A 25,763-nucleotide genomic window follows, 5' to 3' on the forward strand; every position below is an offset into this window, starting at 1 on the left:
GTTGACATTGGGCTTTAATCACACGCAATACGCTCGATAGAACCTTATATGCGATGTTGAGAGGCTTATCCCACGGTAGTTGGCGGAGACAAAGGCTTATTTTGAAGTAAAAAAAAACAAATCTACAAATCACGAATAGACGTCACCGCCAGTTATAATGGAGGGTACACTAAAATTCTAGATGGCGAATATACGTTTTCAATTGAAATAAGCAATTAAGGGGTTGTACTCGTACATTGAAGAACAGTTGGATAGAATGAAATATACATATACAGTAAAGAATCAAATACTCTTGTAGTCGTTAGAAAATATTCTGTAAATTTTTTGTATAAAATATTTCGCAATATATGAGATGGTAGATTATTTAGCTATAAAAGCTTCTGGTCGTTCGCTTGCTTCAAGAGGTCCAGTTGTTAGCAGTAGATTGTAGAATTAAGCGTCTGGCCATATGGGAGTGGCTCATAGGAGATGATTCCCTTCCAATCCCACCAAACACACAGCAAAACTTTCCTGGCCGTTAATCCCGACTTGGCCACTGTTTGGAACGATTCACCGGCTTTCGACCACGACCGTTTTCACTTGATATTATCGTATGTGATCAATTTTTCGAAGCCAGCTATACGCTTCAAAATGGGTCGAGTTTATTCCGTATTCGCAGGCGTTGATTCGGTCTAAAAAGTTTTTTTCACATTCGTCTTTTTTCGAGTTATGACTCTTTTTTAGTTAGTTTGCGATATGTCTCCTGTTGATATAACACACAGTTTCCGTGGTAAAAAGCAATAAAAGAAGATATTGATGGTTTATCTGGTTTTGCACTTAAATGTGTCATTATTGCAAGAAGACGCAAAAAGTTCCACGGTTAGATAAGATATCGAAATCTCAATTGCCTGACAGAGTCACCTCAGCGGTGTTAAGTACAAAGCGAAATAAATGCATAATTTTAAATGAAATGACGGAAAATTTACATATTTCTTAATGAATTGAATGTTAGAAACTTAGACAAATTTAGTAAAAAGTATTCCAAGAAAATGTGTCCGTTTAATAGTCAATAACTCATTAACATTAACACGCTGTTAATAAAACGTTTTCATTAGTTCATAACAAAAATGTAGAGAAATAAATAATCTACTTAAGTTTGTTTGTTTGTTGCCGTTATTGTTGACACTTATGGTCTTCAAATATTCTAAACACGCTTGAAACACTTAAAGGCCGCTGACCAGTTATGGACAGCAGCTACAAAAAACAAAAACTACAAAATGCATACTCGTAAACAAATAGTCGTCATATATCTATATATTTTTGCTGTCAAAATTGAGTGGCTGCGATAGAATCTTTGCTTATCTATGGAGAGACTTGCAGTAACTCTCTAGGCTCTTTAGTTAAACGCTACGTTGTGGTCACTTCATAATCATATACAATTACATATATATATACTTGCTGCCATATATAAATATGAATAAATTATTGCAAGACTTCAGTGAACTTAGCTTTTAGAAGTCAAACAGTCAATACTGTCAGTTCAGTTTAGACAGCGATGTTAAACACACTAAAATACAAACTTGTGACGGTGATCGGGCTTACTTGTCTCTTTTTGAGCGTAAATGGATGTGCTGCAAAAGTGAGTTGGTGCAAATAAATTTAAATATTTCCACCTTTCAGTTATAATAATAAATGTTGGTAAAAGTGTAATTATAATAATTGAAAGTAAATTAATTAAATTATTCATATTATTATAAAAATCAACATAGTTTACAAAATAACTGAAAATACTGAAAATAAAATAAACAAGTAAGGACGGGCTAAGTTCGGGTGCAACCGAACATTTTATGCTCTTGCAACTTGCAAGACTCAACGCCAGGAGAGAAAAAACACTTTAAAGGTGTCTCAAAACCTATTCATATAAGAAACCGGTCAGTCGAATGTTCGAAAAGGTTTGTTACCATCCCAAGACGTCGTATTATGATCATTATAAGGTGCGGGCAAGTTTTCGACTCCGTTACATTCACGATCGATCGATGATTAAAGCACAATGACGTTATCATCGTACACTGACGGATTATGACATAAAACAACTTTGGACAACAGTGCTTCTATTAAGGCTTTGTCCCCATTGGGATAACGTCACTTTTAGCATCCTGAGCTGCATTTTTCCTATATATGTGGTACAATAGAAAACGGAAAGTATGACGAAAATGCTCTTTGTGGGGCTCCATATTAAAAGTTTAAAGGGGCTTAGAGAACAAACCAAATTATAAATCCTAAATCTTATCCCTTTATTTCAGTTACATAAGTGCAGCTGATATTGACAAAGCAAAACTGCAATACCGGGCTTCTAGTAATGAGTCTAAGGTCAACGCACGTTTGTATGCAAAACTCACAGGTTTCTTATTCGGATGTAAACCCAAATTTTGAGTACAAGTCAACCGGTAGCAAATCTTATATGGTATAATCCGAAGTAGATCTCCGAAGTAGTCCGGATTTCACGCCAATTATTGAATACGCATATTCCATTATATCCTAGACCATTAATTTCAGTTATATAAATCACACCGCTATTGGGACATTAAGTTCCGAGAGACCAGATTTCCAATGGGAATTAAACCATGTTGGTCATAAGTAGTAAACCACTGCGTATAATCCCGTGTCTCCGAACCGGATTTTCCGATAATCAGCGCATATTTCCAAAAGACAAAATTTCGATTGGACATTTTCGATGAGACCAGCTTTCCAATTTATCCGTAAGTCGAATTCCGATCAATCACATTATGCCAAAGACAAGTTCGTAGCCCCCCTATCCACTACCTACAAGTTCATGAGTTGGTTCTAAAACAAAAGGTGAATTGTGTAAAATATCCTTCGATATTAAGTATAGTACCTACAATTTAGGAACTAGAAAGCCACGGCCAAATTCTGAAGTTCCATGAAACTCACATACGGTTTTGAGGAAATTGATATTAAATTTCAGAAGATATCTTATTTAAAAGCCATAAAAAAAAACCCATTTTCGCCCTATAATCTTGTAAAACTTTTGACACACCAAATTTGCAGAAATTTTTGCCCAAATTGGAGTTTTGAAATAACTATTTTTGAAAAATTTGGAGAAATAAAAGTATTTGCTTACATTCAAAGCAAAGGGTAACTGTGAGGAAGGGACACCGTCGATAATTAAAAAAACAGCGAAGATCGTTTTTGCCCGCCCCCAAGGACGTTGCGACCGGGGCGACGGCCCCCTTTCGACCCCCCCTAGCTACGCCACTGTGAATTTATTTTACTATTGAAATTGCAGACGATTTGTTTGGTTTCTTTTTAAGTCCTTTGCTATCGCCTTCACAGCGTGAAATACATTGTGTTTAATACACCACAAATCAATTAGTTTTCCTACTTACTTTTCGTGTGTATGATGGTGATTTCGTAGGAAGTTTGGACTCAAAAGGGAACAATGTCTTGGTTTTTTCAAACAAAACAATTGGATATTTCACTTTGCGCAGGACAACGATTTTCCTCGTCCATTGCAAATAATTCCAACCGAGAGAAGGTGTGTATGCGATTGTGAGAAATGAATGAACTATCCCTTCCAACGCGTTACAACACTATGCACTTTAATTCATCTTCTGACGTGTTTTCAAAAAAATATTTTGTTGAGATGGTTATTCTCAAATCTTATGAATTAAATTGCTTTATTAATTTGAAAAATAGCGTTTTAATATTATTCTGTAAGTCATTACAAACCGCCGATCCTGTGCAAAAACATTGATTCTCTCGTTTTTTGTCCAATATTCCTTTTATTTCATGTTGCTCACCTTTTTCTACCTGAACATTCTATCGACTTCAATTGTTCGAATCTGAGACTAGGTCTTTAAACGACTCGTTATCGCAAATAAATCACTTCTCAATATTTCGCAAGTATACCGTGATCTATTTGGAAAGGACTGACCTGCGCAATTTCTCTCTGTCATCGCGAAAAGACAATTAAAAAGGACTGATAAAAAGTACATAAAATCATCATTATGAAATACTACACACTCAATAAAACTTATGAATATTGCCGGAATGTCATTTGAGAGATATTCACCCACTTTTTATTACATGTCATTTTTCGGCCAATATACGACAGAGCCATGCACAATTCGTTCAACATGACCCAAAAAACATTCGTTTCTTGGCGTGAATTCCCGGAGGAAATTTGGAAAAGAAAAGTTCGTTGAATTGATTTCACCAATCTTTTGGCAGAAATACAAGGTCATACTGTTTCTGATGGAATAATAAACCATGGAAGGAGATAATAAACATCAAAAATTTTATGGCAACATGTGAATATTTTTCCTCGACATTAATCGTCATTCTGATTCATTTTTATTGTATACATTTCATCCTCGTTTGCTAAGACTCTTTATGATTTGCAGCCCTTAAGCTTGTTAAATAATCCGTACAGTTCGTACTCCAAAATTTATGTATATACTCATTAGTGATATCCCCGCAGCCGTTTGTCCTGCGTGAAGTTATGTGTTTTGAAATGAAAAAGAAAGTTGAATTATCATTTTCCATTTTTTCAATGTTAACGCAGCTTGGATAAAACAAACATTTTTAGATTTCCTGTTTCCGGTGTACGGAAAAGGATGGTTTTTCCAACTCGTCGAGCCATGCCAACGTATATTCTGGCCGTGTGAAAAAACATAGCATTTCCAAAATTTATGCCACACACACTATGGCGACTATCCTTGTGATTCTGTTGATTGCCATCTCAATTGCAATTTCCACTGGGAGGAAACGGAAATACGCTTTAGAATAAAGCATCTGGCCTCCTTGTTTTCGATAGCTGGTCACAATTCCCCCCCAGTCGGGATTCCATTACACAACCGCACCGCATGAAGTATTGCGATACGATAAGTGACACGATTTCCAGATTTCTTGAGACGCAACTGCGATCGGTTGACAGGCAACGACATGTCGAAAATGATTTCGCGAAAATCTAGTGAATAATTCACGGCGACTTCTTCATTGTCAAGACGATTCGAGTCGGATTATGTACTTGTATGTTCCAGCCAAGTACTCCGTAATTGCTGGCTGAATCTTCTCAAAAAGTTGCACACACAATACCATTCACACAACGCAATTTGAACTCAAATGAAGTGAACCGCGTACGATTATCAATGAGCAAACGAAGCATTTGTGATGAAGTTCACTCGTCGTTGAATTTTCGGGACCGATTGTGTATTGATCTTCAAACCTAATGCATAGTCGACCGGAAGTGACACATTTCCAATTCTTAGCGAATGTCATGCTGAAGGCTGATATGTCGAAATGACGGGCCTTGCATTTCCATTTGTCTATTCGAAGTGATCATGAGGTATGTTACGAAATAGATCAATTGTTCTCGCTTTAAAAACGTTGCACAACACCATACCATTCACACAACGAAAGTTGAGAAATGAAGTTGCAACTCACGTACATAATCAATAGCAATGGAAATCGTCGTTTGATTGTGTTTTTCTCCCTAGTGCATTAGTTGAGAATACACTGGATGTCATGCAACTGGTTGGCAGATAGAGTTTGATACATCAATTGTTCCGCAAACGGTTCATCACCCAACGAAAGTTTCCGAGAAAAAAACTCATCTTCTAAATTGAATGCTGATAGTGTTTTGTGCAATTGTTATCGTGTGCCAACATACGCAGATAGACTTGATATCCATCATTTTCAGTTTGTGTTGCCGAAAGAAAAAAAAAAAAACGTGGATCGTGATTGGGGGTTTATTGCCAACATACAACGGATGTGGGGGACAATTTATGTGTCCGCAAGGTCATATTGGTTTTCATCTAGTGTTTTTGAATCTGGTTAAACCAACATCCATCACTCCATAGAAGAAATCGTTGTGCGTGCTGCAAACCTCTCTTTTTCGCTCTTTTTCCATTCAAAGCATCGAACTCTATGTTTGAAAAAGCTGCCTGAGGACCGCGATCCATAATTTCTTGGGAGTACTCGGTCATGTCCCTTGGACTGCCAATGGATGTTGATACCAAAAAGAACGCCGACCGATATTAGCGCGACCTCTCTTAGTTGCATCGTAACAAATTTCAACACACATAACGTTTTCACTGAATAATGTTCAATATTTTTTTTTCAATAGCCAGAATAAAAAATGCAAATGACAAGTTTGAACGATTCTAGCAATTGAAAAACAAAACAAAAAAAAATTGAAAAAAAATCAAATTTTGTATGAAAAAAAGTTCTATTTGGAATTGTCCAACTTTCTGACTTTTCCTCACGAAAAGCATACGGTTTTTTTTTATTTCTGAACCTTCTCCGATCCACAACCGATTAACATCCGAAAATTTCATCAATATTGGTTCAGCCGTTCTAGAGCATTAGCGTTACTAACGAACAAACATTCATTCGTTTATATGGGAAAAAAGAAAAGGGCTGTTTGTAGGGGTTTCCGGTAATTATTCGAATTTTTCTTCCCGTAAAATCCAACTCTCTTGAATCCGCAACGAACACTTAAAAAAAAGCATTGGGCAAAAATTGGTCCAGGCGTTGGTTGAGTTATGCGCATTAGCAAACCACATTTTTGCAATTCATTTTTATCTATAGAATTTATAAGATTAACTAATTGCCACATAATCTGGACATACATAGTATCGCATGAGGCTAGCCTATAGATATTTTGGACTAGGCAAACACTAAGTGGATGCCAGGTGCAAGTCTGAGCATTTCGCATTGAGAAAGTTTGACATTTATTAGCATAAACCCCCCATGGACACTCAGAACAAGGTTTGTCATTTAATGGTGAATTGTTTTATGTTCAGGACTGAATTAAAAAATTCATTTCGGCAAAAAATGGAATTAACTCTGTGGAACATTAATTCGATGTGCGATAGTTATTCACAACTTTCGACGTGGATCTTACCACTGTGAAAACTGCTACAACGAATTCAATCGTGGCCCGACGCTCGCTCAATTAGACGAATTTCCGTGAATGAGTCGTCCAAAAAACAGCCGTTCGTTGTTGCCAGAAAAAAGATCGATGCCGTACGTGAACTGATAATGCAAGACCGTCATGTAACATACCTTTAGCATAGCTGAGGCACGCCTATGCATTTCTCACCACTAGCATACATTTCTATATTGCATGAACACCTGGGCCCAGTAAATGAAGGTTTGTTCTCGTTTGGATCCCGCAACAATTTGACAATCGCTGCCAGAAAAAAGGCTGCGTAGTGGATTGAGTGTAAATTAAATGCTGAAAAAATACTGATCGCGGTGTTCAAAGAGTTTAGTGACAAGAATCGTCAGAGGTGACGACGCAGATGCGATCTTATTGCGTATGAGCCCGAAACAAAACAAGCAATTAGGGAACCGTGTGGCTCTTCCACAGACGAGCCACAATCCCAACTGAAAAAAAAAAGGATTTTCGTTGATAAATAGACGCTTATTTTCATTAATAGGCCAAGAAATATATATACGCAGCCTCGTCATACTGCATGAGTAGACTGCATTCGTCAACTTGAGCAGAAGTCGCGAGCATTCTGCTTTGAGTAGATGATAATTTTTATTTTCATAACACCCCCATGGACACACATACAAGGTCTGTCGTAAAAGAAACAGGACTGGTAAAAAACAACAAAAAATTAATATTTTTCAAAAGTAAAATTTTTTTATTCAAAGTAGTTTCCTTGTGCTTCGATACCCAGCCGTTAGCCAAGGTTCAAATTAGCAATTTCAATGAGTGCTTTAAAGTCACTTTGTGCGGAATGCTCTGAGAACTATCGGTCGTCGCCTTGCCTAGTTGAAATGTCCTGAATGAAACCAGTGGTTCTTTTAATGAGCCAAAATGGAAGTCTTGGTCTAAATAGGTAACAATCACAGGGTTGCCATGCTATCAGGTGAGTAGGTGAGTGGGATTAAGGTTAATATGGGAGTTCCTGCACTTTGTCAAAATCGTTACAAGCGTTCGACGATGACACGGGCATTGTATCGTTGCAACAGGCGCCAGGACCCTTTGCCTCACGGTATTGTGGTCCCTGTGTAGCACGACCTGAAGCGTGACAAAAGGACGCTGCCCACCAAGGTAAAACACTCAGGCACATACTAGGGATAGGCTTACTGATTCGGGACTTGGAAACGTTTAGTTTCGGGATCATATTGATAATGTTTCACCACGTTTCACATAAAGTCACAACGAATTAATATTGTGGAGTTTATGTTCCCTTTCTCGACTACCGTAATCCCAAAAACTCCTGTACACTGTTGATTGTAGAATTTTGGCTCTCGATTGTCAATGTTGTGCGGAACAACTTGGAGCACACCTTCTGTTAAGACCCAATTTATATATATACGATATATATCAAAATGCGATGAATGGAGTCTATGGTGATATTTAACTGACCAATTTCATGTAACGCACAGAAGAAGATTTTCGACTCATTCTTAATAAAGTTCCTCACTTTTTCAATAGTGTTTTGGGTAATCACTGACCTTGTATGGCCGGCCCGACTTCGATACGCACAGAGGTTATCACGACTCTTCTTGGGGAATCGATTAAACAAACTCTGCCACATTACTAGGGATAGGCACTGATCATAACCGTAAACTTTTTCAACATTTGATCAAGTATCAGTGAATGTTTTCCCAAGTTTAATAAACAAATTCACATTTAAGTAATTTGCTCTTTGTTTCAGAATTGCCCAATTTTTACGACGAGACCAAAAACTGCTGTCACTTTTTGATGCGCATGAATAACATCGATTGTAGTATCCAATGTCCTTAAAATTTTGTACGAAATGTCGAATTCAAGAGATCATAGGAAATACATACCACAGTAGATGGCGCCTACCCACGCATATTCACCCAGTTCAGTATCTATCAAAAAGTTCTGTTTCTTCCTAGTGCGGCAGACCCTTTGGATACCCACAATGTAAGAACAATCAAGTTGTACGTTCAAACAAATGTACATATGATTCACATAGTACGTTCCTCGATCAAAGTTTCGTAACAAGAATAAACAAAATTCCATATGAATAATTGATGTGGAATGCCAAATTAACCTATTGGTTATGACCGATTAGCATTTTTTATGGCGCTATGATACTGAGTTTTCTGATTTTTTTTTGTTCGAATCGATTTGTTTTCATAGGATAATGTAACATACCGGATGATCCATATAGCAACGCATTAATTCATGATGTAATTTCAGTATCTATCATCATTTGTCAGTATTCCTATTTGAGTTGATTTTGAAACTATGTATGAAAGTTGTCGTTCGGGGCTAGTAATGGAAAATTTTGGAAACGATCACAATTACATTAGACTCCGGATGAGACCATTCATTGATAGATAAAGAAAGAATTAATAACGTGATATATTTTCTTTGTGCAAAATTCGTAATATTTTTTATTGAAAATGTAGTATATAAAGTTGGAACAGTTCAAAATAATATTTATATTGACGGTTTCCGAATCATGTATTTCAATCAAAGAAAGACATATTACGTAGTCCCATAGAGAATTCAAATTCTTTGTGTGACTTTTAGACAATTAACGTCACTAAATGGGACTACGTAATTTAGATGAGTTCAATTTAGAAATAAATCCTTTGATTGAAATACTTGACCTCGGAAATGTTATGTGCTAGTGCATATAACACTTGTTGAGTTCAAAATTAAACAAAAGAACCATCCCAGTAAACATATCACAAAATTACTTCGTGTGAAAAAGAGATAGAAATAGTAAAAACCAATGTAAATTATGGTATGTCTTTTTCTAATTGTGAAATCATTTGGCAAAATTTTCACTGAGATGTCATCTGTTTTTCGAAAATGTTTATTTTTATGTATTTGCAATGGATCTATTACATTTTTTTTAGCTTTTACATGTAGGACAAATTTTGAGTGCACAAAAAGCTGCCTTCAGTTGATCTTGTGGGTTATAGAATTGGATTTCGCCAGAATACATGGTTCGAATTAGTGCAGGCATCCGAAGGAATGTTGGGAATCATAAACATGCGATAGTTTATAAATCGACGATTGGAATCCAAATGGCGTACCGATATCATAAAACCTGTCGGGCGGCGCGAAGCTGGTAAACCCCCATAACTAACTAAGATGGTCCAAACGATGTAATGGTTCTGATTTTCTTGGAGAATTCTTCGGATATCCGCTTCCAAGTCAAACCAACAATATGTCGTCCCACCTGTTGCACCGTAAAAATTTAGATTTGTAAATGTTTTTCGTCAAAGAAAATAGTTACTTTTTGTCCTTAACACTCTAATAAGTAATATCTTTTCCTGAATTATTCATCAAAATGTTCACTATATTATTATAAGTTACACATAAATCACCTGTAATTTCCACTGCACGATTTACTGATGGACTTTGTGGAACGAAATTCCATGGTAAACTAGGCCCACCTAGAGAGTCAGCCAAAAGATGACCTTGTTCATCATTGGTATTTCGATTACCACCGCGATACCAATCCATTTCTTGCAAACGCTCTGCAATCGCAGGATGAATACTATCTGCTCGCCGATTTTGTGCCGTGTTATCATACGTGAGAGTAGCTTGCATTGTAACGGTCAAGTCAATGGGTTGTGCGTGATTTTGGTTGGCTGGAACTGTAATCGTGGTATAACTATCAACTGCGTGCCTATTTTCATTCGACACGTCAGTGGTTATGGTGCCTGGGTCATTGCGTAGCTCGGAGGCTATGCGTTCTATATCGTTGTGATAGTTTTGCCCGACGGTGACAGTTACGGGTTGGGGGCAATGGGTATTATTACGATTTACCTGTCTTTTACGCCGATTCAGTTGAGTGCCGCACAATTCCCTTTTATTGCCGAAACGATCAGAAAAACTTTTTATCAGCCTATTTACCTTTACAAACGATGCACTAACACTTGGTTGAGGTAGTCGCCGTTTGAATCTCTCATTCATATCATTTACGATTGAATTTTGAGCAGCAACATCGCCTACATGATGATAAGAAATTTATATGTGTATTATGTAGTCTATAGAATTCAAAACCTGTTTTTTATAAAATGTTTTTTTATTTACCGCTGTAACTTGGATTTGCTGCTGACCCAACTTCAACCTGATCGGGCACGCTGCACAACACCCCAACAGAGACACATAGACCCACAAAAAGAACAAGCAACTTCATGTTCAAAGAAATGTATGAATTCGAAGAGAATGTTTCACGACGAAGTCTCATACAAGAATATAATATTCATAATGTGAATGCCAACTTATATATTCTTTCATGCACTGGTGTGCGATAACGTTTTTTTTGTTGTTGCACATATGAAATAAAACATAAACGGGAATTATTTGGAAAATATTTAAATATAAACGATATTTTTCTTCAAGCTAAATGTTTATTTATTTCCGAGGTCCATGAATGTTATCGCGGGCATAATTCCATTGTGGTTTTTGCAGCATCGAATCATTTTTCAGTGAAGCTTATCGTGATTTCATTTTGTTGTCATTGAAATAAACTCTGTAAACATTTCACAAGAATATTTCGCTTGAAAAAGAGATAGACATACCCAGAGAACCAAAATTTGGGAAAAAAGCTAGACAACTTTTTTCCAACTAAGTTTGGTGACCGATGTTTGACCTCTTTTTGGCATTGATTCGGACATATGAGCTCACCAAAATAAATGGCCTAAGTGACCAAATTGACATGTAGGAAATTAGCATATGACAAAATCAATAAAACTGAATTGAGATTAGCAATAAAGATTTGGAATAGGAAAAATAAAATAGAATACAGAGAGCGATTGCAATTTAGAGCGAACGGACAAACGATAAGCTTGAAAAATATAGTCTGTGCTGGCTTTGGGTGACAGCACAAAAAAAAGAAAGCCCCGGAACCCAGACAACATTTTTCGAGATAATTCCAACATGCGAAAAATATATGCAGATAACAAATTGCGATAGATTTCAATATTCCTATCTCACTTCAATGTGAAATTATTCCGTAAAATATTGACTGGGCCGTGACCGTGAAATTCTGCTTGCGAAAAGCCCCTTGTGGCTATGAAAAAGTATTTTATTTGTTTATTCTCAAAGGTTGATTAATTTTTTTACAATATTCGATTTGTTGATGTAAATTTGGTAATAAAACTGGCGTTTTAGAAGATTGTAATTGAATCAAATTCATTACAACCTTTCTTTCCGAAGTATTCGGGCAACAATTACCATAAATAGTTACTCTATTGCGGAGAAAAAACGCCTGGCTCAAGAGTGAGTATAAATCTGTTTTAAAAATTCGAACAGACTGCTGCCCGTACAGAAATATATGTATTTATAAATATTTAGGCCATAATTTAGGTCTGGAGGATACATTTCCTGTTGTTGATAACGTTCTGTTGCGGCATTTGATTGAAATTGAAATGTTCGAAAATCGTCTACATGCAGTGGATGTCGGTAAAATCGAAGAAAAAGTTACTGTGTTCGACGAGCTAAAATTAAAGGTTCATTACTCAAATCTGAAAATCATTGAGTGGTTATATTGGCACTTTATTCATTAATGTTACGAATTCTTGGTAACTTCTGTCATATTTGGATATTTTGATGTTCTTAGAGACTGATGGCAGTTTCGAAACAGCCAAATTTAGTCGACTTTCTGGAACTAGTGAAGTTCATTTTGTCTCATTTGAAAATTGACTTCTCTGCTGAGACAGCTTAGGCTTCGTTTAACTCTAACATATCTTTTCTTTGCTTTCACGAAATTTGTGCTGAATTTTGTACCTGTTTTCTATTATAAAAAAACTATAATTGAACTCCGTTACTTAAAATCGTTTCAACCGTTTGAGTTGGACATATTTTTCGTACAATTCGCATTGAACATTTTATAGCGGTATGAAGTTGAAATTTACTGATATGAAGGCTACTAAAGAGAAATATTTTTAGTACCGCTTTGAAATGTTTACTTAATATATATATATACCGTACTAGCTTTTTACCCGCGGCTTCACCCGCAGTGGAGCCATTAAATAAGTATGAAAGATAAAGGGTAAGGGTATAATAATAGAAATAAGTCAATATGTTTATACCATATATACGTAAGAGCAGACTACTCGCAAAAATACCAACTTAACTTTTTTCATAACTAAATTCTTCACTTTATTTTAAATAAATACTTATACTAATATGTAACTAATTTTTTTTTTTCTGTTACTTTTTTCAAGAGCATTAACCGGACCTTCACCATTGATCATGTAGGCAATACATTTTTAATGGACGGCTTGCCATTCCGATATGTCTCAGGCTCGTTTCATTATTTCCGCGCTTTGCCTCAAGTATGGGCCGAACGTTTGAAGACAATGCATGCAGCCGGCTTAAATGCCATCGATACGTGAGTATAATAGTTTAGATGGTTTTCTTTGAAATTGCTATGAGCAAAAACACAAAATTTGTCAACGTTTTATATAACAAAGACCTAAATTAAGAAAATTTAACCAGAAATAAATACATGATTAAAAAATATAACGAACTCGGAATATACCAAAAGATGGTCTGGCGAATGAACAGAAAATTCATGTCATTCTTCGTCGCATTTGGTCCTAAGCCACGATTTGCTTGCCAAATATTTGATAGGAGACCATTGAATAAAATTTCTCCAGTATATATACATACATACAAGGTCCGTCGCAAAAGAAACAGGACTGTTAAAAAAAAACAACAAAAAATTAATATTTTTCAAAAGTTATATTTTTTTATTCAAAGTAGTTTCCTTGTGCTTCGATACAGCGTTTAGCCCGGTCAATTAGCATTTCAAATGAGTGTTTAAGGTCATTTTTCGGAATGCTCTTGAGAATATCGTTCGTCGCCTTTTGGATAGCTGAAATGTCCTGAAACCAGTGTCCTTTCATGGGCAAATGAAGTTTTCCAAATAGGTAAAAATCACAGGGTGCCAGATCAGGTGAGTAGGGTGAGTGATTAATGGTTAATATGGAGTTTTTTGTCAAAAAATCAGTGACAAGCGTCGACCGATGACACGGCGCATTATCGTGCAACAGGCGCCAGGACCCTGCCTCACGGTATTGTGGTCGAGCACGACGAATGCGTGACAAAAGACGCTTCATAACACCAAGGTAAAACACAGCATTAATCGTTTGGCCAGGTGGGACGAACTCTCGGTGTACAATACCCTCGGAATCGTAAAAACAAATCAGCATTGTCTTTATTTTTGACTTCTGAAGACGACTTTTTTTCGGTGATGGCTCGGTCCTCACGACCTTCTTGGAATCGCTTAAACCACTCATGCACATTACTACGGGATAGGCACTGATCACCATAAACTTTTTTCATCATTTGAAATGTTTCAGTAAACGTTTTCCCAAGTTTAAAACAAAATTTAATATTTGCTCTTTGTTCAAAATGCATTTTACGACCGATGACCAAAAGCTGCTGTCACTTTTTGATCGATAACATCGATTGTAGTTATCCAATTGTCTTAAAATTTTTACGAAATGTCAACAAGAGATCAAACTTTTTATTTCATATACCCACCAATAGGTGGCGCCACCAGAAACAGTTATATTTAAAAAGTTCTGTTTCTTTTGCGACAGACCTTGTATGTACATATACTTAAACGGTTTAAAGCAGTTAATTATGTTCAGGCTAGATCACTCAAAGTCACCGGAAGGCTAGCAGTCGCGATGAAGCACTACGTAGTCGTAACTTCTTAATAATTTGCCCCGAGGCTACATGTATGCGCCCATTAAATTAAATTTCATTGATAATTTTTACTAAATGCATACAATACTTACTAAAGTACATATATATTCACGAATTTAGCTACATTGAGTGGTCTTTGCATAACCCGCACGACGGCGTCTACAACTGGGATGGTATTGCTGATATTGAACGCTTCTTGGAATTAGCACAAAAGGAAGGTTTATATGTAGTGCTACGACCGGGTCCATACATTTGCGCGGAGCGTGATAATGTAACATAAGCTTTAATAATTAATAAGACCGAAAAATAATCAAAAGTTTGCATTTTCTACAGGGCGGATTGCCACATTGGCTTTTCACCAAGTATCCCGAAATTAAAGTGCGCACCAGCGATCCTTACTATCAATTGGAGGTAAGCAAATGGTATGCAAAATTAATGCCACGCCTACAACGGTTTCTCTACGGCAATGGTGGCCCAATTATAACGGTGCAAGTAGAAAACGAATATGGAGCCTTTTATGCCTGCGATGCGAAACATTTGCTTTGGCTGCGCGATGAAACCGAAAAATATGTTCAAGGAAATGCCGTACTTTTCACAACGGATCAACCTGATAATGGTTTGGAATGTGGCAAAATTGAAGGCGTACATGCGACAGTTGATTTTGGAATAGGTAATGAAAGTTTATTCTTTATTGGTATTAATATTTATCACTATCATTATGCTTATTAATGAACACAGGTACGAACTTCGATAAGCACTGGCTTGCAATGCGCAGGGTCCAACCAACCGGACCGTTAGTAAATTCTGAGTTCTATCCCGGTTGGTTAACCCATTGGGGAGAGGAGAATCAAAGACGTGATGGGATGGAAGTAGCAGATTCACTGAGGTAAGACAAAACACAGGCACAAAAGTCGAAATATTTCGAGGCACCCTTTATTAATTTGAATTATTCGTAAGAAGCAGTAGGAAAACAACCTTCAACAGAAAGCTTTTTGCGGTATAGAGAAACCCTATTATTACTACTTATTCCATTTGATGATCAATTTAGGAATTTCAAAAACTGACTAATATATTTTTTTCTCGTTGCATATCTCTATCTTCTGCTCGTTCTTGATAACAACAATAAACTGACCTTTCGTTTCCATTGCCTGCAGACGAATACTCGAAGCTGGCGCCAGTGTAAACTTTTACATGTTCTTTGGAGGCACGAACTTTGGTTTCACCGCTGGCGCTAACAATTATGGAGACTACGTAGCTGATATCACTTCTTACGATTACGATGCCATAATGGATGAGGCGGGTAATGTCACTAAGAAGTTCGAAATGATACGTAAAGTCATAGCCGATTTTATCGACGTGCCAAACGAAGAGAGCTGCAATGGTTGCATAGAAACGCAACGCTTGGCTTACGGTAATGTAACGCTAAAGCCCGTTACCAATTTACTCTCAGAAGTAGGACGCACTACATTGGCGAAAGGCGTACCACTGTCAGCCGAAAAACCACTCACATTTGAAAACCTCGATCAGTATTCCGGCCTAGTTCTGTACGAAACCGAATTGCCACATTTGGAAATCGATCCCACAGTTCTCACAGTCAATGAATTGCATGATCGTGCCTTTGTATTTGTAGATGATGAGTTGGTTGGCACATTGTCGCGTAAGAACGGTATCTTGTCGGTGCCATTAAGCAAAGGATGGGGTAGCGTTCTACAAATTTTGGTTGAAAATCAAGGACGTATCAATTATGAAACTATGAACGATACCAAAGGTATTTTAGGAGCGGTAACAGTGGAACGTTTCAATGGCGAAACAGGAACTCAAGAATTGGGTCACAACTTCTTTTCCGTTGGAAAGTGAACAAATAATGTTGACTTCAGCAACGCTTAAAAGCGGAATGAAAACCGACGTAGTACCGAAAAGCAAAATTTTAAGGAATGGACCTGTAATATATCACGGTGAATTCACAGTGGAAAAACTCGGCGACACTTATCTAAATCCAACCGGTTGGGGCAAGGGTGTGGTTTATATAAATGGCTTCAATTTGGGACGCTATTGGCCGTTGATAGGGCCTCAAACAACGTTATATCTTCCCAAGGATTTACTAAATGTTGGCACGAACACGCTGGTTCTTTTGGAATACCAGAGAGCTAACTTAAATGAGGCAACTGGAGAGTATACCGTGACACTCGACGATAAACCGCAGTTAGATGGATAATTATTTGCTTATTAAAGAGCGTTTTGTTATTGTTGTATTTTCTGTCTTTTTTTTAACTGGAAATGTTTTATAATAAACATTGCTATTAAATGAAAAAATAATAACTTAATCTTTTTGCTTACGAAATGAATCATGAAATTTGTACTTACCCGTAAGTTGCTCTTAAACTTAATTAATAAAATTCTCTGTTTTTAGACTGTTTCAAGTAAGTCTGAGTTCATGCTTGAACCTAAGCACATAAATTCAATCATGTCCTTGGCCTGGCTGAAAGACCGCGTTACAAACAAAATATGTTCATCCATGTCACTAACTTTAACATAAATACGAGGTTTGACAATTAAGTAATGAGACTGATTTTATTGCCGCGCTTGTGGTAAACCTGTGACCTGTGACCTTCCCTTTCTCTTTTTCCGGCATCCCTCCCCTCTCCATTGATATATGTACCATCGCTCTAGCTTGTTTAGTTCGAAAGCTGCGTTAAGTTGAGTAGACGTGTGTTTGTAGCGTTCGTCATGAAAGTGGAAAAACGAAATCAAGAGCAACGCGTCGCGATAAAATTTTGCGCTAGATTGGGCGAAACACCTTCGGAAACGTACGCTAAAATTGCAAGACTGTATGGTGATAGTACTCTTAGACCCGGAAACCAAACGCCAAAGCTCACAATGGTTGTCTCCGCGCGCCCCCCGCCCGAAAAAAGCTCGCATGAGCAAGTCGAAGGTGAAAACGATGATTATTGCCTTTTTTGATAGCCGTGGAATCGTCCACAAAGAATTCGTTCCACCGAAGAAAACTGTGAATCAAGTCTACTATTGTCAAGTACTCGAAAGATTGCGAAAACGAGTCAACAGGGTGCGCCCAGACATCGCTCGTAACTGGATCCTTCATCACGACAACGCGCCGTGCCACACCGCCCTCAGCGTGTCCCAGTATTTGGCCTCTAAAGGGATCGCCGTGTTGCAACAGCCGTCTTATTCGCCCGACATGTCACCCTGTGACTTTTTTTTGTTTCCTAAAACAAAATCGGTGGTCAAAGGAACCCATTTTGAGTCGATTACGGACATCCAGGCGGCCGTGACGAGGGTACTCGCGGACATCCCAGTCGAAGCGTTCCAGAAATGTTACGAAGCATGGAAAACGCGCTGGAATCGCTGTATAGCTGCCCAAGGGGACTACTTTGAAGGGGATGGCAGAGTTGTAGAATAATTTTCAAATATTCGGTTTTTATGGAATCAGTCTCATTATTTAATTGTCATACTTCGTAGAATACTGTCAAAGTTGCATGATATTTTTTCCAACTGTGTTCGACTTTCAAAGAACAATCTGATCAAAAGCAATAAGAACCGCGGAATTGTTGTTGCTCGGTGAAAGTTGTAGAAATCGCCTGAAAATACAATTATCGGCTACAAAATGAATAAGTCAGAACATGATCAAACAATCAAGAGACAATATGCAAAGCCAAGCAACCGCATTTTCCCCAAGTCTCCGTATCGGCCCACTTAGCTTGCGATACGTCTGACAGATTTCGGCTTAAACTATTGCCTCACACATTAGTCATATCTGTTCCTCAGCGATCTTTCCACTCTCGCAAACTCAAAAAGTGGTTTCACTCAACTGAGAAAGTGAGGAGCGAATATTTTAAAAGACCAGGATAGTAGGATCTACGTAACCGGTACGGACCCTTGGAGAAGCGTTACACAAATTCCATAATCTATATGGATACTTCCATTCAAAAAAGTTCTTCCACTGTTGGATCAAAATTTTTTGAGAAACCATATTATTTCCCAATTAAGAATTGATCTGTAAAATATTTTATTTATTTATTTATTTTAGTATGACCTGTAAATAAATTTAACATTTGATTTCTTTCAGCCAACTTTACTTGTCTGATCCTTATGCACGAAATAAATTTCCACAAGTTTAAAAGGTTTTGTTAACTAAACATTTACTTAGTGTTTTGTTTATTACATTAAAGTGCTTATATATATGCAGTAAAGTACATATACTATATATTTTTATTATATGTATACATTTGTATATGATTGTATAAGCAACATAAATCGTAAGGGCGTCACAACTTGCAAACATTTTGCTAAGTACTCAAACTATTTAAATTAAAAGAAAAAAATATGAACATTATAGGTACATATATACATAATGAAAATAATTTTTAAAAGCACTTTTCAGCTTCATGCCTAAAAAGAACTTCAGATATTTTTGCTGGGATTTAGAATATGATGCCGCGATTTCGGGGCTACAAGGGATATAGGCCAAGTAAGCGTAGGTTCTTTAGATTAAGAATATGTATGAATATAAAGCTGCCGCTGACTTATTCTTTTTAATATATATGTATTTAAAGTTCCAAAATTCACCAATTTTATGTAAGTAATTTTTCGATTTATAGCAATACAGGGCATTCAAACAAAAATTTAATAAACACAAATTGTTTAGTAATTAAAAAAAACTGTTTTACCTTTGTATGTACATTTATGCCCGGTTTCACAGTCCATACTGTAGCTGTGCTTAAGATAAAACAGGAAAATAGTGCTCTATGCTTAAATACTGAAAATGGGAGACTTAAGCAGTGCTTAAGTAACAGCTGATTTTTGTTTTGAATTGTTTTCAATTTTCAGTTAATTGTCAAACGAAGAATAATAAGAAATTATTTTTTGTGAAGAAATAAAGAATTGGATTGGGTTTTCCACCTTTTCCAATATGTACTCCGACTCGCTAGCGGTAAAATTCGGGGTTCTTTTCTTGTTTTCATCCATTTTCGATACAACTTTCCTTGCAAATTTATTTATAGTCTGTTACAATTTAAATATTTCAAACATATTTTTATGGATGACATTTGTAAAACATATGTATGTTGCCCATAACGTTGCCATATATCATAATAAAATTTTATAGAAATTAAGCATTGACTGTGAAACACAAACGACTACTCAGTCTGCAACAATGCTTAGCTAAGATTTTATTTGGGCACAACTTAAGTATGGACTGTGAAACCGGGCATTAATTGCATATAAACATTTTACGAAGGCATATAACCTATGTATATATTGCATATAATATTAATTTAAAGAACCTCTTCTTTCAGCCCACATTCATTTAAATCCCGTAATCGCGGCATGCTATTCTAAAAGCCATACGTTATTTCTACAAATAAAAATATTAATGTAATTGTTGTATTTACTACACTTACGATTATTTGCTTACAGGAAAATGCTTGGCAAACGAGAGAAATTTATTCGTTTCGTAATACTATATAATATTTATAACTATCTAAAAAAGTGTGTGTGTACATAACCTACATAACATTTTATGTAATCAATATTTTATAGTGTAATGGAAGCATTAAAGAAAATGTTTAACATATCTTGAATATCATAAACTGCCTACGAAACGCCTTACCACTGTTCTTTTTTTTCAAAGTTTTATAACTTAAAGTAAGAAGGATATTTTATAGTTTGTATTCAATATAATATGTGGTTACCGCATTAAAGTTGAATACACTTATGTTATTTCTGTTATTTACCTGTTGTTTGACAGATACCAAACTTTCCAAGGTTTGACGAAGCGCAGGCAATTAATTTAAGCGACCTAATGCTTACAGATAGTAATCGAGTAATCTTAATTGGTGTTACATAAACACAAACAATAAGCTTTATATTTAATATAACGATTTATAAACAATGCACTCAAAACTAAATACGTATTACAAAGTAAAACATTGAAAATATCAAAAATAAAAAATGGAAATAAATAAAATAAGGAAGAAGAAGGAAAGACAATTATTCTAGCTTACTTGTAAGATTTACTTTTTATGGAATGCAATTTTCTAATTTTTTTTACTTTACAAATTAACATATAAATAAACATTTTTTTAAATACTTTCAAGATAATATCAATTTTTTCTTTGTACGCAAAAGTTGTCGAAAGGCAAATACTTATATTAAAGAGATTTTTTTTACTGAGAGCTATTACAATAATAATTTCTTTATATTCGGGCAGTGAAAATACATCTTACGACAACAGCGGGAGTAAAAGAAGGCAATTATACGCCTGGCCTTAGAGCATATTAATAACAGGCGTTAATATTTAAAGAATAATGGTATGAAAAACCGTAAAAACGTGAGATGAAAAACAAAAACAAACTTTTGTCAAAATTCCATGGCTGATCTGAATTTTTGAGTTGAAAATTGAGATTCCTTTGCAAGTTCAGCTTATATCTAAGAGTTTTTCAATACAGAAATCTCTTTTAGTTAATAATAGTATGTGATGCTAGCTAATTGTTATTACTTATATACATATAAATCAGTACAATATTCGTCTGTCCAATATCTAACTAATTTTTATTTAAATGTAAGTACATACCTAGACATATGTATTAGGGTGGAGCAAAAATATGCTAAAAATTGTATGCAATTTGTTATATTTTTAATGGCATAAGGAAAAAGTTTCGCATCAAAGAGTTATAGACCCAAAAAAGATTAAAATCTTAGCCTACGTTTTGCTTGAACAGATTATTATATTTATATTTGTATTTTTAAAAATCCTTTACTAGCTCCTTTTTAAACTTTTTGTATTATATGTACACTCGTGGCCACGCAAACCTTACCACTCAAAATTCTCAAGTATTGTGCATATTTGACTACACTTTATAGCGGTACTTTTTGCGGTATAGAAATTTTTTATTTAGAAATAAGTTAATGACATGTTATTTATCAAAAATATTAAAAATTAAAAACAAAATATATTCAGCTATACATAGAGAAATCAATTGTAAGATAATGAGCTTACCAAAATGAGCTCTAAATGAAAATGAAAAAAGATGAAAAAATTATATTTTTTAATTTTATTTTATTTACACAATAATTGAAATTAATATTTTATTTTATTTTTTTTTATTGAAACACGAATTTTAGTCGGTGTATCACTTTAAAAACAATAATATCGGCCGCTTTTGTATAGTAAAAGCTAACCTGTGTTTTACTCATTAAACGTAATAAATTAAAAACTATAATTATATTTAGATAATATAATTCAGTTTACTTCTGCTTACTAAAAACATAAAAAAAACAACAAAAGGCCGAAACAAAATTTACGAAAATATAGTAGTAAGGTTTGCGTGGCCACGAGTGTATTTACTTTTTTGTAAATGTACAGAAGTAAAATTACAATGAAAACATAAAATAATAATCACCACCCTAATACATGCATATGTCATATCGCATATTTTTATTTAGTTTACATTTTAAGTGTAATTCCTAACGTGTAAAAGTAATTTTATACTTAACTCACTTATTGTGGTCTCACAAAATAACTAGATTTTTGCGTTTCGTTTAAGCTAACGAAACTCACGAGTCCTTTTTTTCGTTACACTTATTAGTTTATTTAATAGTTAGTAGGACTAAATCTGCTTAATTACTTTGGTTTGAGCCTTTTATTTATATTGAATAGAGCATTAACACAGTTAGTCTTTACTTGACTCTGCTGATAAATAGTTAGATGGCCGTGAGCGCATTTTTTCCTCCGTCCCGAATAATATGCATGCGCTCCAACCACATAAGGACGAGTGTATTTAAAATAGACATTTACTTATGCAGTATACTTTTTCTGGACTAATAGTAATATCTTCACTTATTGCGTTTAAATAGCAACAAAACAGTATATCAGGTTACAGTTTGCTATACTTAATAGACTTTTCAAGTGCATCAAAGTTGTTGTGAAAATAAAAAAATATATGCATATATGTATATACATAGGTGTGTTATTTTTGTATGCATGTAGCTTATAACTTTTGCTTAGTTTGAGTTGCATCATTATAAGTCAAGTTAGTTTTGTTTTGTTTGGGTGAGTATTTTGAAAGCTGACCAAAAGAGTTATCACAGCTGCAATTTGAGTTTGACTTGAAAATTAGTGGAAGCATGTATCGTGTACGAGATTTTAATATTTGTTAAGCATTTAGGAGAGCTTATAAATCGGTTTAATGTAAAACAGAGTAACTAAAAAGTGTAAATATATAACTAAATTCATACAAATCGAACTTTAAAAAGCCTTAATCACTATTCAGTTGTTGTTGCTTTTTCAGTATAGGTGTTTGCATGTCTCTATGTTTCACTAAGTTCGGTATATTTAGTATGTACATATGTATATGTATCTAACTCATAATGGTAGCATAGTCGGAAGTTTAAAGCTTACGTTTAATCGTTTAACTAGTTTACTTTGCATTACTTTACCCGTTCATTTTCACATATGCACTCTTTCATACTACACCCACATGTTGCGGCGGGACTTGTAGCCGACCTAAATGGCAGTGGGTCTTGGCGGTATGCCATTGCATGGTGCGGCGGAAGGTATTTGTCAGTGATACTTAGATTTTTGCGCATTTATATCGGCGCGGAGATTTTGTGTGAAGCAAATGCCAAGTATCTGTAAATTGAAATTATAAGTTAGTGTATATTATATAGATACAGTTATAGGGATAATATAAAAGTATCAAAAACATAATTCAAATTAAACAAAACAAACCTGTACGAAAATAAGTATAATAACGCTGGTTGAAATTATAATTAAATTATGCTCAATCCACTCTTCACCCGCTTGTACACAGCCTTTTTCGTAAATGATTTTCGATATTTCAAAATTCTAGGATAACACAAAAATAAATAATAATAAAAGTATTAGTAGGACAAAAACTGTAAAAACAAAAAATAAAATAATTCATAAATTGTTAACATGCAGCTTAAATTATAATACTAGATTTAAAAAATGTTAGTACAACAGGACCTGCACTACAAGTATACAAATGCAGGAAGACGCTACACTAATCAAGTGTGCTTCCAGCCAATCTTCGCCTGCTCGCAAACAACCGCGCTCATAGATATGTCGTTCCACCGGCTATAGCCCAACACCAGTATTTAACAATTCGTGTGATTGTATTCATTAAAAAGTTCATTCCATTATTTAGTAGGCAGCAAATAGAAAGCATTAGTAAGAGAATAGTACAGAATTAGTAATAAAATGCAAAGAACTGTTTGGTTGGGCTTATTTTTCTACAACTACACATACATATCCTTCCTTGCGCACATCGTAGCCACACTGCTTATTCTTTATTAATTCGGTTGGTCGCCGACGGCAGCATGAAAACGGCACTCCACATGCTTCCCGACTTCCAATGGCGCTGGATGAGCAATTGAAATAGTTATTGCTATCCCAATCTTTTGGGCCATCAATTCCACAACACTGCAGCCAATCTTCTTGTATCCAGTCGATAAGATTTTGCTGATCTGGATCTTCACGGTAGTGAATTATGAAGGCACGTAATCCCTCTGTAGCTTGATCTTTTATCTAAATTAAGGTGTGAAATTGTATAAATAAATGTAGTAAATGTATTGCAAGTGGTATGAACTCACCCAACCCTTATCCTTTAGTACAAAAGTTAATATGCCCAAGCTTATTTCAAATGTCAGCAGCAACGACAGGAATAGTGCGTACTTTAATTTTTTTGGATAATGTCAAGAGAATAAAGAAATTATTTTGAGGCTGTTTAAAATTATATACCCTTTTTTTTCTACAAATATAGTTTCAATAAGAGCTCTTGACGACCCTTCTTTAAATTGTGTTTGATTATTTTAGTTTTTCCTTTAATGCAATAACCATTGAGTTTACGAAAAATTTACGAAATTTCTTACCAGTGACAAGAGACAGGTATTTTCTCGTAGCGCTCCAACGCTTCCAGTAAAGCCAATTATAAATGTGATTGTGCCCGTACAAATTAATACAAAGGCCGGATCTAAGGCTATAAATGTTAGCTTAGCCAAATTACTGAACATATCCTTTTCATTCCAAGCCCAAATACCAACGGCCAGAACACATAATCCAGCAGTCTTCAAAAATAAATAAAAAAAGCTAACTTTATGAATAACTTCATTTCCATTTAACTTACCCAAACAACTACGTTGCTGCTGAAGAGTAGATATTTTAAACAACAGCTTATCTCAGTGGTTTCGCGACGGTATTTCCGTACGGAAGGCATTTTTGTTACTTTTTTATATTTATATATACGTATGCTATATTACCAAAAAAATTGACTTGTATGAAATTGACCTTATACAAAAGAATGTAGAATTTGCTTTCCTAGGCTGTTGCCTTGAACTACAGAAGTATTCCCTTTGTCTTTACAATGTTCACTATAATAAGTTTTAAAATATTGCTATAAATGCACATTCTCTTTTTTTATTTATTGAACATTACGATATATTGGAATTTTTTGATGTGGGTTAAATTTGTAACAAAAATATTTATAGAAGTTTTCTTCCAAGCTTTTCTTGTCAGATCAGTTTTTCCTTATTGGAACGAATGTCAAAACAAACGAAATCAAAAAGTGACAGTGACGTCCTCAGAAATAGAACAGCTTGAACTATTTTAAATTTTAAGTAAACAATTTGGTAATCAACAGTTTCGTTTTTAATATACATATGTGCTTTTCCTTAACGTTGTGACTTAATTAATACAACAGTAACTTAACGTTACTGTGAAAAACTTTATGAAGGTACGCAATTCGTTATTTGATTCGAAATAAAAACAAAAAATTCATTTAGCATTCTAGTAATTTTTAAAATTGGGGAAATGTAAACAGAACAGCTAAATTACTATTGAATTAAGAAAAATAAATAAAAATTTTGTTAGTACCTGTATCTAGGGGTAAAGTACACTAGAACGATTTCGTTTGATATAGACACGTTTTTGTAAAGCATTATTTCTTTTTAATTATAAATAAATTTTGCAATAGTCGCAAGTAAATATTTTTGTTTCAAAGACGTAGTAACGTCAAAATAAACAGAACAATTATATTGTTATGCTTAAGCA

At 35.2% G+C, this 25,763-nt stretch overlaps 3 protein-coding genes across 5 annotated transcripts; 1 reads left to right on the forward strand and 2 right to left on the reverse strand.

Annotated features, from left to right (window-relative positions):
• Positions 1 to 1,460: 1,460 nt before the first annotated feature.
• LOC105225659 (beta-galactosidase) lies at positions 1,461 to 16,990 on the forward strand. The gene is given in 7 exon segments (XM_011204231.3): positions 1,461 to 1,618; positions 13,186 to 13,352; positions 14,798 to 14,948; positions 15,011 to 15,347; positions 15,416 to 15,563; positions 15,832 to 16,482; positions 16,484 to 16,990. Coding segments are annotated over 7 exon segments (1,947 nt in total). The 5' UTR covers positions 1,461 to 1,534; the 3' UTR covers positions 16,893 to 16,990.
• Positions 9,803 to 11,220, reverse strand: LOC105225658 (uncharacterized). The gene is made up of 3 exons (XM_011204230.3): positions 11,048 to 11,220; positions 10,336 to 10,962; positions 9,803 to 10,187 (listed from the first exon to the last, which is right to left on the reverse strand). The coding sequence occupies exons 1-3, from the start codon at positions 11,202 to 11,204 to the stop codon at positions 9,922 to 9,924; spliced, it is 1,050 nt and encodes a 349-aa protein (XP_011202532.2). The 5' UTR covers positions 11,205 to 11,220; the 3' UTR covers positions 9,803 to 9,921.
• A 2,764-nt stretch (positions 16,991 to 19,754) lies between the features above and the next one.
• Positions 19,755 to 25,262, reverse strand: LOC105225660 (tetraspanin-5). Of its 3 annotated transcripts, none has more exons than XR_007423659.1 (6): positions 24,841 to 25,262; positions 24,587 to 24,781; positions 24,308 to 24,388; positions 23,964 to 24,242; positions 23,424 to 23,792; positions 19,755 to 23,324 (listed from the first exon to the last, which is right to left on the reverse strand). XR_007423659.1 is itself a non-coding variant. In XM_049462046.1 (6 exons), exons 1-6 carry the CDS (start codon positions 24,928 to 24,930, stop codon positions 23,256 to 23,258), a joined length of 825 nt encoding a protein of 274 aa, XP_049318003.1. In that variant the 5' UTR covers positions 24,931 to 25,262; the 3' UTR covers positions 19,755 to 23,255. The 3 variants fall into 3 exon arrangements, 2 of the variants coding, with proteins under 2 accessions (XP_049318003.1, XP_011202534.1); XM_049462046.1 differs by having other exon boundaries at positions 23,682 to 23,792; XM_011204232.4 differs by having other exon boundaries at positions 23,424 to 23,540; positions 24,841 to 25,260.
• Between the last annotated feature and the right edge of the window lie 501 nt (positions 25,263 to 25,763).

Source organism: Bactrocera dorsalis, chromosome 1 (genome assembly GCF_023373825.1).
Source record: "Bactrocera dorsalis isolate Fly_Bdor chromosome 1, ASM2337382v1, whole genome shotgun sequence".
In the NCBI taxonomy this organism is placed as follows: Eukaryota; Metazoa; Arthropoda; class Insecta; order Diptera; family Tephritidae; genus Bactrocera; species Bactrocera dorsalis.